The sequence below is a fragment of the Halichoerus grypus genome, chromosome 7 (genome assembly GCF_964656455.1).
Source record: "Halichoerus grypus chromosome 7, mHalGry1.hap1.1, whole genome shotgun sequence".
Lineage (NCBI taxonomy): Eukaryota > Metazoa > Chordata > Mammalia > Carnivora > Phocidae > Halichoerus > Halichoerus grypus.
In genome coordinates, this window is record NC_135718.1 from 39,336,501 (window position 1) to 39,349,143 (window position 12,643).

The 12,643-nt window shown below is 48.5% G+C and overlaps 1 protein-coding gene across 1 annotated transcript in view; it reads right to left on the reverse strand.

The window, feature by feature from the left end:
* Positions 1-2,182: 2,182 nt before the first annotated feature.
* Positions 2,183-12,643, reverse strand: part of CHAT (choline O-acetyltransferase) — a 46,189-nt gene continuing 35,728 nt past the window's right edge. Inside the window, exons 11-14 of the mRNA XM_036073502.2 lie at positions 10,828-10,969; positions 10,619-10,681; positions 4,432-4,569; positions 2,183-2,452 (exon numbers count right to left, since the gene is read on the reverse strand). Of these exons, the coding sequence (XP_035929395.2) occupies positions 2,183-2,452; positions 4,432-4,569; positions 10,619-10,681; positions 10,828-10,969 (613 nt within the window). The remainder of the gene's footprint in view (positions 2,453-4,431; positions 4,570-10,618; positions 10,682-10,827; positions 10,970-12,643) is intronic.

A 12,643-nucleotide genomic window follows, 5' to 3' on the forward strand; every position in this document is an offset into this window, starting at 1 on the left:
AATTCACTTGAACAGGGCCTGCTGGGGTAACATCATCCTGACGGTGGACACCAGTGTCCCCACCTGCTTGTGCAGGGCCCTTTACACATGTGCTCTACAATCCTCACAGCCTTGCAAGGTCAGGACGTTCTTGTCCCCATTTGATGATGGAGGGAATTGAGTCTCTGGCATTTAAGTCTCTTGGTTAAGGTCCATGGGGTTACCTGACCTCCAAACCAGAGCTCTCTGTCTGCCCAGAAATCCATGGAAGGAAACCAGAAGAGAACTCAGATCTGTACTGTGGTCATTTGAAGAGACAAGTGGCTTTGGGTCAACTTACAGCAGGGGGACAGTAGTCCCCCAGATATTCCCAAGACTCCTGGGCTGCAACTTCCCAAGGGGGCCGGAAGGAGGACATCTGTGGAAGGAGTATGGACCTAGAGACCAATGATTTTGAAGGGCAGTGCCAGGATCTCCCAGATCATCCAACAGAAACCCTCAATCTAAAACCAGGGCTCAAGGAATTTACTGCTTGGGCCTGTTTGTGTTTTCAAAGAACTGAGCAAAGTTCATAACGCCAGCTGACCCCATCTCAGTCCTTCCTTCAGTAGAGGTCAAAGTGCAGAAAGCTTGCACAGTGGCCCAGAGGGACCTGTGCAGGGTCCCCGGGCCAGAGTGCAGTGCAAGTGGGGCGAGGGGGCTTTGTCAGGACTCCCCTGCAGGTTGCACAGCAGAACTCAGTGGCGAGAGTCAAGTTCTGTACCTCCTCTGGACAGAGACAGGCTGTCTCAGCTATTTGCAGTTTTGATTTTCTGGTTGCTTTCCCATTCCTTTGCCTTTTTAGATTTACCATAAAAATATTCCCCAATGGGAAGTGCTTTTCATATCTCTTTGATGATCACAACCTCTCAGGACAAACTTAACTTTGGCTCTGTGCACGGCCTGCCCCTCCAACAGGGCTGACCCTGGACATAGCTATTCCCTCCTCCTGGCCCTGCTCCCCACCAGCCGTCTCCACAAACCTGCTCCCCCTCCCCTCTGCCAGGCCAGGGAGAGCCCTGCTCTGCGCTTGTCCACATGGGGTTTAGTTAGAATCCCTAGATAACATCCTCCACCTGCTATCCACAGGTGTCCTGCTTGGGCCACTGAGATCATTTTCTGAAATTAATGTCACAGTGGCTTTCTTAGAAGCCTCTCTTAAGAATGAATAAAACAAAACAAATAAGCAACAACGACAGAAAATCCCCAAAGCAACCCTCTCTCTTCTCCTCTAGAAGGCAGATCATCTATAAGGGGTATGATTCCCGTGAAGGGGAGTGGGGAAACAACCAGAAGAAATGCGAGTGGCAGGATTCTTGGGGAAGTGGACTGGTCCTCCCTCCATCCCTGCTGCTTGGCGGGCATTGTGCTGTTTACTCATCCTGGACTGTCGCTGATGCCCCCCGGGAGGCCAGGCAACACGATGCCCGCGCAATGGTAGATGATTCTTTTTCCACCCTCTCAGAAGAGCAGGACCAGATTTTCCCGAACTCAATGGAAGCCTGCCCCTGGGAGATGAAAGGAGAAATGTGTTTTGGGGCCTGGTCACTGTATTTTAAATTAACTGTGTGTGTGTGTGTGTGTGTGTGTGTGTATGTGGAGGGGACGGGGTGTTTGCAGCCCTGTATGGCTCGGTGCAGGCCATCCTGAATGTCATGATCACACTGCTTCAGATCTGAAAGCAATGCCCCCTACTCCTCCCCCAAAGACAAGAGGTATTGACCTGGGGTTAGCCTCTTTCTTTGTGATTCATGTAGGTACACTGCGTGTAATAGGGTGACTCATTCTTTTGTTGGGCAAAACATCACCTGGACACACTAGGTCCCGCTAGAGAAGCAAACACGCCCATTAAGCTTCTGAGGCCGTGGAGGGAAGGTGGTGTAGACTTGCCCACCTCCCCAAGGCTACCTCAGAGCCAGGCCGGGCTTACTTCCCAGTACACAGGCCAGAGGGCAGCTTGGCAAATAAGGACAATCCCCATGCCTAATGAGGGACACTTTCCTCCTCATGCTCCTGCTTTGCATGATGCCTCCGTGTGGTCTCTGGGTTGGGCCCTGAGGACGGGAGCTACCGAAAGCTAGGGAGAGGGTTGGGAGTAGGGGTTTGGCAGGGTCTGGCGGCAGCAGAATGCTGGGTTTGGGGAGGTGGAACCTAGCGGCAGGAGTCAAGGTTGGTGTCCCTCGATGGGCCTTGTTGCTTTTTCTTTTGCTGCCAGTGGCCTGCCCACTGTAGACTGTGGCGGACTGCAGAGGCCCCTCATTTCAGTGAGGCTTTCTTCCACTGCTTTCGCAAACTTGGTAGAAGAGGTTTCTTTGCAGCCATGAAAGCTGGAGATGCAGAAAAGAACGCTCTCTGGCTGGGGGTTGTAGCAGGCCCCGTACCCGTCGGGTACCACAGGACCATAGCAGCAAAACATCTCCATGGTTGTGGGCACCTGGAGGAGAGGACAGGTCAGAAGCTGCTGATTCTGAAAAGTAACCTGTGGACTTGCTAGAATACGGGGCGTTTCAACAACCCCGAGGCCTCGAGAGGATATTTACTTCTCTGTTTTCCACCTGGGTGTCTGACTGAATTAACCAAATGAACCAATAGCTTCAGCATGGATGGCCACAGCCAGAGTCATCAAGACAAACCCATCTAACTGCAACGATATCCAAAGAAGAGGGTCCATAAGCCACTCCCTGGTGGGAAATCTGCTCTACTTGTGGAGTCAAAATCCCCCAGAGTGACCTGTGCTGGGTCTCAGGCTGAGTGTCTCCTTCAGCTGGGGGCTGTTTGAGGCACTGAGGCAATCACGGTAATTTACTGAATGCTACCCTGGTGGCACCCCACAGTTCGATGGCTTCCCAGAGGGAGTAATTTATGAACAGAAGGAAATCAGGCCTGTCTTCTCTGTCAATTTTCCCCACATCCTTAATTACTGTCAGGATTGCCTGGCTGGTCTGATTTTCTCCCCACAACCCGGCCATGCACAATTACCCAGCATTGGGCATTTCAAAGATTGCCATCAACTGGAGTCTTCCTTATGCACCTAATGCATTTTGAATTCAGAGCGCTGAGATTTTGTAACCAGGGTCACAAATCAGGAGAATGTGTCTCTGAAGGCATTCAAGCCATAAATGTTCATTTCCAGTTGGGAGAAAGAAAAAACACCAAACCACCACACCCCAAATTCACTTTCTTAGCTGGTCTTCAGGGGAAAAACAGAACACATTCTTGGGTAGTTGGAGGGTGGGGTTTGTTTTTAAACCCAAGGTTTCGGGCGCTGTGTAGTCGGGCCTTCAGAAATGACACTGGCCGTTTTAATGGGGCAGAACAAACCATTAGTCTTGTTAATAGAGTCACCTCATTGTCAGATAAATTTGCCGTGCAACAGCTGAAGGCCGTAAAACCGTTCCAGAGCACTTTTTGCCCATGGATGGTTTCCTGAAGAATTTATGTTGTTGTGCCCTGCCCTCGTTTACTCCCATGTGCGCGCTCACTGCCGTAACGACAACATCAAATTACTGAGTGGGCTTTTAGCCTCAAACACAGCTTGATCAGCCCCTCTCATTGCCCACGTCCAGCTCTTAGCAGAAGAGGCGGAGTTTTAGTCAACTGACGTTTGGGGGGTTCTTTTCTTTCCTAAACTGCTGCCCTTCTCGAATGGATTTCTTTTCTTTTCTTTTCTTTTTTTTTAAAGATTTTATTTACTTATTTGACAGAGACAGGCACAGCAAGAGAGGGAACACAAGCAGGGGCAGTGGGAGAGGGAGAAGCAGGCTTCCCGCCGAGCAGGGAGCCCGATGCAGGGCTCGATCCCAGGACCCTGGGATCATGACCTGAGCCGAAGGCAGACGTTTACCGACTGAGCCACCCAGGCGCCCCTCAAGTGGATTTCATTCTGTCTTTATCACAGAGGTCCTCCAACAGAACGGGCTTAGGGGATGCTGGGCTGGCCACTGATCGCCTGCTGTTGGTCGCGCAGCCCTTCGCAATATTGGCCGTGACCTGTTTGGAGGGCCTGGTCCGTGCCAGGCACTGAGCTAGGCTTTCTACCCAAATCGTCCCTTCTCGCTGAGCCAGGACTTCACTCTAGACCTGTCGGGCTTCAGAGCCTGTGGCTGGCACGGTGGAACGCTGCCCCGCAGGTAACAGATTGAAAGGTGGTAAGCATAGTGGCTAGAGCACCAGTTCCCATCCAGTCCTCCTCCGCTAGGGTGGCGTTCACGAGTACACCCATTTAGATGGTGGGGAAACCAGCACTCTGAGCATTCAGGTCATTTTGCCAAAGGACATGCAGCTGGTAAGGAGCACCGCTGGGACTTGCCTGACTCCAGCCAGTGGGCTGTAGTCACTGGTCTACGCTAAGTGGCCTTTTAGAAAGCCCACTGGTTACACTAAGTGGCCCCTTGGGTGACAGCCGCACTGTACCTGGCTGGTTGAGAGGACGAACCGGTTGCTCATCAGGTACGTTTCATCTGTGAACATCTCGGGCAGCTCCTTGCATGTGTCCCGGGCCAGCTCCCGCAGCGCCAGCAAGTGGTTGTCAATGGCCATCCCTGTTATGGCCTGGGTAGTTGGGGACAAAGAACAGGAAATGAGACAGGGGCTCCCGTGCCCTCCCCCCTTCTCTAGCCCGCAATGCTGATGGCCACTGCAAGGGCCCCAGCTTGCACTTACCCAGTGCTTGCTGCGGACAACGTGTGTGGGTGGCCGCCCAGGACTGACCACTCTACCACTCAGCCTGTGTTCCACGGACCCTTTCTATGTGCACAGGGCCAGTCCAGAGCATGGACTAAAGTGAGCATGCCCGCGTTAAAGGTCTGTGAGTCTGAGTATCCCCCGCCTCTCAACCCCAGCATGGTCATTGCCGACACACTGTGTATGACCCCTCTAAGTGGGAGGGGTGGGCTGGGCATCCCTAGTACTTTCTTAGGTAGGTGAGGAGTCTGGGGGGCAGGGATAGGTGCTGGGCCCTGTCAGGGCATGGGGAAGGGTTTCCCTGGCTATCACTGGGCAGACTCTCACCACAACCAACACTTTATCCTCTAGCAGGAGTCCAAGGAATGAGCGATAGAGAACATTAGGGTCTGTTCCTAAATCTTGGTTGCTATTTCATGGGCTCAGGATCATTTCAAATAAACTGGATTTACAACCTAAGAAATTATTCTGAGACAGGAACTAGACATCTTAGCAGAGGCTCAGCTGATGTTTACAAGCGGAAAGCTTGTTCAATGAAGAAAGATTTTTTTCTTTTTATCACAAGATACTTGAACTCTTATCAAAGGCTAAGATAAGAGCAGTGGGGACTCCAGGATGTCTATGTAGGCAGAACTCAGAGGCGGTATGGCTGGAAGTGGGGCGGTGGGGCCAGGGTACCCATTTCATCTCCTCCCCACTCGAGGCTGCGTGTGTAGCACACACACTGGTTTTGCTTGGATTACATGTTCATTTGGGGCAATTCTGGGAGTGGTGGAGACTTGGGGGCCACCTCCGGCCTATAGGAGTAACCTGTGGGTCCCCATCAGGGTAATTGTAAAGCTTGGGAGGTTCACGCTTATGTAAGACGGCCGCTTAGCTGTTAAAGCCCCACATAGGAGGAAACCTCCATCACAATGGATTCTGTTCAAGTTTACAAGGCACGTTTTGGGATTTGACAGCGTTCTTTTTCAGTGGAGAATGAATGCATAAAGAAGATTCGGAGGCCCCAGTCTCTTCAGATACTCCTAATTATAGTCTGGAAGGACATGTTCTATAACCACAGCTCACTTTAGACGTGTCCCATTAGGACAGAGGGGAAGGACTCTGAGCCCATCGATGAAGTGGGTGGGCTGCTAGGTTCTCTGGTTACCTCTGTTTAATCTCTGATTTGTGTAGGTCTGTAGAAGCGGCTAGCTGCTCTATGCAGCAGCTACCCACCCGTCTTCACCACCTCCAGCTCACTGTAGCAACTGGGGTTGATTTAACAGATTGTTTGGATTAAGGCCACGAGTAGTCATGAGCAAAATGATTCATTGTTCAGTCTTTCATTCATTCAGGGAAGCTTACTTGAGCGCTCACTGTGTGCCCAGTGCTGCAGGGCGCTGGGGGCATGCGTGCTGTGAAGGAAAAGCCTAAGATGTTGTGAGAATCTGGGCGGGAGTGTCTGGACCACGCTTGCTCCTTCCCTGGGATGTCCTTTCTCCACTACCGCGACCAAATACAGCTGCCAGAGGCTGGAGCTCTCCTTGCTCCTTTCCCCTGGCCCTGACCCCGCACAGCCAACCAGGCACCGGATTTGCCTCAGAGCATTTTTATAGCTCTCTCCTTCTCACCCCCATCTCTTTTATTTAGCTGTTCTCATCAACTTAAAATAGTTAACACAGCTGAACCCTAAGGCAATGCTTTAGAGGATATTTTTCTAAATCTTTCATAAACATTTAAATTATTACCAAAGTCATATATTTATATAGCTTAAAATCCCGAAGAAGCTAAAGACGTCTGTCACTCTGCCAGGTCTGATTCCCACACCACAGAGGCAACCAATTTAGCTATTTAATTGTCTTAGTTCTAAATAACAGTCTTAGACTGCGTTCACTACATTTTTCAGCTCTATCTATATCTTCTTGCTATAGAAGATGAAACTTTGGCTCTTTCATACTCCTGCTCCCCAAATATTCTTCCATTCTCCCATCCTCTCATTAGAGTTACGTTTAACTCCTCATTGTTTGATCACTATTCAGTGTTGACATGATTATAATTATGTAAGTATTCACAGCTGAGTCTCGGGCTGTATCTTGAGATTTCCTTTCTTGTTCACCTTTTGTTTTCCTTGGAATTGGGATGATTTTTAAATGACTAAATTATGATTTTCCCCACTTGCTTAGCTTTCTATGTATCTATAACTAATTGATTCTTAAACTTTCAGCCAGAAGTGTAAAACTTTTCTTAATACACTCAAATAAATCAGATAATTTGTCAATTTCGTTCCACCTCTCACTTCTTGCTTCTCCTTTTTTTTTTTAAGATTTTATTTATTTATTTGACAGAGAGAGAGAGAGCACGCACAAGCAGGGGGAGTGGCAGGCAGAGGGAGAAGCAGGCTCCCTGCTGAGCAAGGACCCCGATGTGGGACTCGATCCCAGGACTTTGGGATCATGACCTGAGCCAAAGGCAGACCCTTTACTGCCTGAGCCACCCAGGTGCCCCCTCTTCTTCCTTCTCTGTGGACTGATTGTTCCTGTGTCTGCTGAACAGTTGTCAACTTGGGATCTCCTTTTACTGTCACCCTCTTTCTCTCTTTCTTGTGTTGAATCTTCTGATTTTTGGAGCCTACGACGTCTTTTATGTTTTAGCTGTTACTTTAGTAGTCTATATCCTCCAATAGTTTGACAAGAAAGAGAGCTTAATAAGTAAAACTTTTGAGAACTTGTCTGTCTGAAAATGTCTTTCTTCTGTCTTCAAAGTTGATGATTGTTTAGCTGGGTATGGAATATACATCACAAATTATTTTCCCTCAGAATTTGAAAGCATTTTTCCATTATCTTCCACCTTCCAGTGATGTTGTTGAGAAGTCCAATTACACTTTTATTCCTGATCTTTGTACTTGTTTTTTTTTCTCTCTCTGAGATATTTTAGGATCTTCTCTTTGACCTTTGTGTTGTGAAATTTCCTTGGTATGAATGTTTTCATCTATTACATCTATAAGGTACATGGTGGGCTCTCTCAATGTGGAAGCTCATGTCCTTCAACTCTGAGGAATTTTCCTCAATTATTTTGTTGTTGTTCCCCTCCACCCCCCTTTTCTCTTTCTGGACATGTATTACTTGGGATTTTGGTTCTCCCGTACTGCACCCTTTTTTCTGTCCAATATTTCATTTCTTTGTTTTGTTGACATTTTGGGAAGATTATTTCAGCTTTATCTCCCAATCCCCCCATTGCATTTTTTCTACCATATTTCCCCCCAGAATTATTTTTATTGCCCCCCAAAAAGATTTTTTTTAGCTTCATGTTCTTATTAATAAGTTCATTATCGTTCAGAGGATCTCAATTACAGTTTTAAAAAATGTTCTCCTGCTTCCTGCATTGTTTTCATTTCCTTGAAGTTTCTCTTAAATTATTTTTAAAAATTAAGCAAAAATTTAAAAACTACACAAAAACATTTGTACTGGCTTTTGTGTCTTATGTTAGCAGCTTTCCTCAATGTCTGATGATTAATGGCTACCTGTTTATATTTCAGAATAAAGCACTGAAAAAAATGATTAGAAGATACACGTGTAAGCCTGTGCTTACCATCTGCTAGACCTCACTGGGAGGTGAACTGGCTGGGTATTTCATTGGGCACCCCAGCTATCAGTGTCTGTGATTTTGTTCTCTTGGCCTGGTCAGTCTCACCACAGAGAAATCCTCTAATCTCATGCTTGGAGAGAGGTGGTAATAAAAGTACTTCCCAATATACCTGGAGCTGAGTAGGTAGACTTTGATTAATCACCCTGTTTAATTTGATTAACCCTCCCTGAGTTCTACCTGGTGTCCCCAAATCTAGAGTCCCCTGTCTTCAACTTCTCCAGAGGAGAAGCTTCTAGCCTACCATTGAGAAAGGGGAGGGTAGTTGCCTAGCTGCACGGGGTAGTGGAAAGGAACTGAGGGTCTGACTGCTTCTTATAGAGATCATCAAACAATCCTCTTCTTTTCAGCCCTGCACACACCTGTACTTTTGGTGGGTGCCTCCAATGCCTGAGCCATTCTGAGGTTCTGCAGAACAATTCATTGGGCTCCTGGGTCTCCCTTACTCTTTGCTTGGGTTTCAGCTTCCTCTGGTTTGCTAAGTCACTGGCCATCTGTTCTATTTTCCAACTTGAAAACTTTGCTGTCCCTTCCTTTCCCACTCTCTTTGCCTAGTGTATTCATGGCTTAAAAAAACCCCTTTGCTGATATTTTTGAGGATTTCAGAGGGAGTAATAGTAAACCCTGGTGTCCACCATGTTTAAACAGAAGTTGGTGTCTACCTCTTCAATCCCCTGCCCCTGCTCTATTTCAGTCCTTATCTCAGCTCTACCTAAATATTATATAGATTCCTAATTAGTGTCACTGAGTGTTGGCAGACCACCCTTGCTCCAACCAGTCCTTCTTCTTCCTGGTCACCAGAGTAAACTTTGTGAGTGAAAAATCCCATCTCATAAGCTCCCCTGCTCTTCTGTCCTTTGCAAGCTGCACACACTGAACTACTTGCTTTTCCTCCAGTGTGTCTTATTCTCTCAAGATTATCTGCCTTTGCACATACTCTTCCCTTCTGGGACCATTCTTCCCTTCTATGTCCACCTGATAAGCACCTCTTCATCCTTCAAGTCTCATATCAAGCACCACTTCTTCTGGGAAGTCTTCCTGGCTTTCCCAAGCAGAGGAACTAGCTTGCCCCTCCATGCTTTCTCCTACTTCCTGAGGACTCTTTTCACATGGGATGAGATTTACCATTTAAGGGCTTTTCCTCCCAGCTACTCAGTAAACTCCCGAAGGACAGGGCTTATGGACTTTATCTTTTATTACCTACCACCCAGCACCTTGTCTGGCATTAAGCAGGAAAACCAAAAATACCCACTCAATATGTGAGAGTGAGCTTGACTTTCCCCAAACAGAATGAACACTTAGCTCTTCAGATGAATTCAGGACCTGTCAACTGAATTGGAAAGAAGTCTACATTGACTAGTTCTAAAACGCAGATATGCATTGTACTTGCTTTCAAGTATATAGAGTGAAAAATGGTCAACCCCTCTTCACAGGTTATATGCTCCTTCAAAGACTGTATCAGAATCATTTTCAATTGATATATTGATCACCGGTCCAAGTAGTAGTTTATTCTCTGTTATTTGTATGCAAATGATGGCTCTGTCATGCTAGAAAATAAACTATTTCCCTAAACTAAGAGAACATTTCCTTTAAAATTTTGATTTTGGGGCACCTGGGTTGCTCAGTGGGTTAAGCGCCTGACTCTTGATTTCAGCTTTGGTCATAATCTCAGGGTCGTGAGATCGAGCCCTGCGCCGGGCTCCACGCTGGGCATGGAGGCTGCTTAAGATTCTCTCTCTCCTTCTCCCTCTGCCCCTCCTCCCCTGCTCTCTCTCTCTCTAAAAAAAAAAAAAAAAGGTAAAAATAAATAAAATTTTGATTTCACTATTAATTTTCAGCAGAGACCTTTTTTTATTCATAGGCAACATAAATAGACAGAAAATAAGAAAGCAAACCCAGCCGTAGGTGGGAATAAATTCTGCCTCATCTGCAGTCATGCAAGATGTGTGAGCCAGCACAGTTTGCCAGGCTTGGCCGCCATCCCTCACATTGGACTTTCTTGTTGTATAAACTGTAAAGTGCTATACATGTTTGGTATTATTATTATCATTACTGTTTTTTCAAAGACCATTCATGGTATTCTTGTAAAAATCCACGTGAAAATGAGTGCTGTGTTACCCGGGTTCTAAAAATAAGAAAAAGGCTCTGAGAGGCATGGCTTTTGCCAAGTTGCTGGGTGCTCGGTGGCCCAGCTCTCACCCAGGTCTTGGATGTGGCCCCGTGCCGGCAGGCCCAGCTTTGGGCAGAGCCCACCGTCATGAGTTCACCTGAGAAGAGGCACCACATCACTCACCATGACTGTGTACTCAGTCTGGGCTCGGACAGCATCCTTCAGGAGCAGCAACTTCTCTGACTCCTGTCAACAGACCAGAGATGGGGCTCTAAAGGGCTACTCAGTGACAAACAAGCTAAAGGAGCTGGCTGTCCCAGAGCCCAGCTAACAGGCAGCCCAGAGCTGCCTCACTAGCCTCCTGGAGACTCCTCAGGCGGAGCAGGACTTACTGGCACAGCAGCCTCGTGGTCGGTGACGGCTTTTACAAAACTCAGTGCCTCTGGAGTCGCCGATCGAATGTTGTCCACACGGCCCTCCTGGAACCGGCGAATGGACGCGCTCTCGTAGGTGGGCACGAGTGTCCCGTGGAGCCTGCAGAAGACGGAAGATGAATGGCAAATGGCGTCGCAGTCTCAGGAAACCAGAAACATTGAAAGAAAAATAGCCTCTGCGGGCTTTATTTTTATAGTCCTGGCTCGACTTGGTTAGTATTTCATTTTAATGTTAATAGAATTCTAGAGGAGATTTCCCAAAGATGAGTGTCGGGGAGTCGCTAATAGGAAGAGCTGTGTACGCGTTCATCCGCTGGTGACACTGTGTGGATATAAAATAATGAAGTGACGGGTAACTTTTCAAAAAATCCCAGTCTGGTGGGAAACCTAGAATTTTCTTCGAGACCTGATGGGAGTGTTTGATTAATAGCACAGAATGGAATAATGGTGTAAATAATCATTCATACCCTTGAGGGAATCCTGTTTTATTTAGAACAATTCAAGCGCAACCTATGGATCGAGGCAGGGAGGGGGCTTTCTGGTCATGAGTGGAAGCTGCGGCACAGGCCCGCCTGTCCGGGGGCAGCTGAGCTTCCAACAGACCCGTGGGCCCCATGGCTGTGCCTCTCCTCCCTGAGGTCTGTGACAGGAGCCGCTCCGACCCCGGCCAGGGAAAGTCCTTTCCTTAGGCACGCGAACCAAGTGAGCCCTCCAAGGCTTGCACACCTGGCTGGCACACATCTTTCTCACCCATCAGCAAAGTCTTTGGTGTTGGGGGTGGGGAGGAGGAAGACACAGAATCACAGAGGGGCCGTGACAGCACATCACACACAAGTCACGGTCGTGCATGTTGGCCTTGTCAGGGCACGTATCTCCCGTGCTGGGGGAGCGCTAGGAGGAGGAAGTCCGGGTCGGAGTCAGCACAGTGCTTGGCCCTGTAACTCGGCGAGAAGGTGAATAAACTTTCTGGACACTTCTGTCTCATTTCCCCAGGGAGGAAGGACTCTGGCAGGGAGCTCGTTTCCTGTCATCGCTACGGCCCCTGGAGGCAAACGCCATGCCCAGTACAAAAGTAGATGCCATCACTGGCTAGTCACTGATCAGCCCCAATCTAGGCAGCTTCCAGGCTTCTGCTAAAGCTAGAGGCAGATCCAATTTTGGCTGTTTGCTGAGCCTGGGAGCCTCTGGCCATGTCCACTGCCGGTCATGTCCAGTGCCACAAAGATTACTTGAGGGTAGAGAAGGCTGTGCTCTGTGCAGGGTCCGCTAGCCCCTCCCAGCTCTCGGACTGAAATGCTCTCTGAAGTAGCCCTGGAGGACCCTGACCTCATGGCCCATCTCCGCCACATGCCAGTATCAGAATGGCGACAGCGGTTCCAGACACCAGGTCCTGCCACGGCTCAATGTCGGCGAGGTCTCTGTGGCCCCACAATGAGCACAGACCTCACGTGGGGTGACGTCAGCCTCCCCCAAGGAGTCCCAGTGCTCCGAGTGGCCGAAGCCACTTCCTTTCCCTGTGAGTTATGGCCCCTCGGGAGGACACTGGGATCTGGGATGCCGTGTCCACACGGGTGCTGTCTGCTCGTTAGTGAGACCTCCTTCCCCCGGCCTTATTGCAAGGTCACTTTATGTTCCCCCCATATATTGCAAAGTGAAAACAGGTCCTGGTGGGGTCCTGTGCCAGTTGATTCGGGAACACTGGAACCAACAGGAGCCAGCCTTGTCTTGAGGATGATTTACTTTGCATTTTAGTTTTAGCCTCCTGTAAAAGACC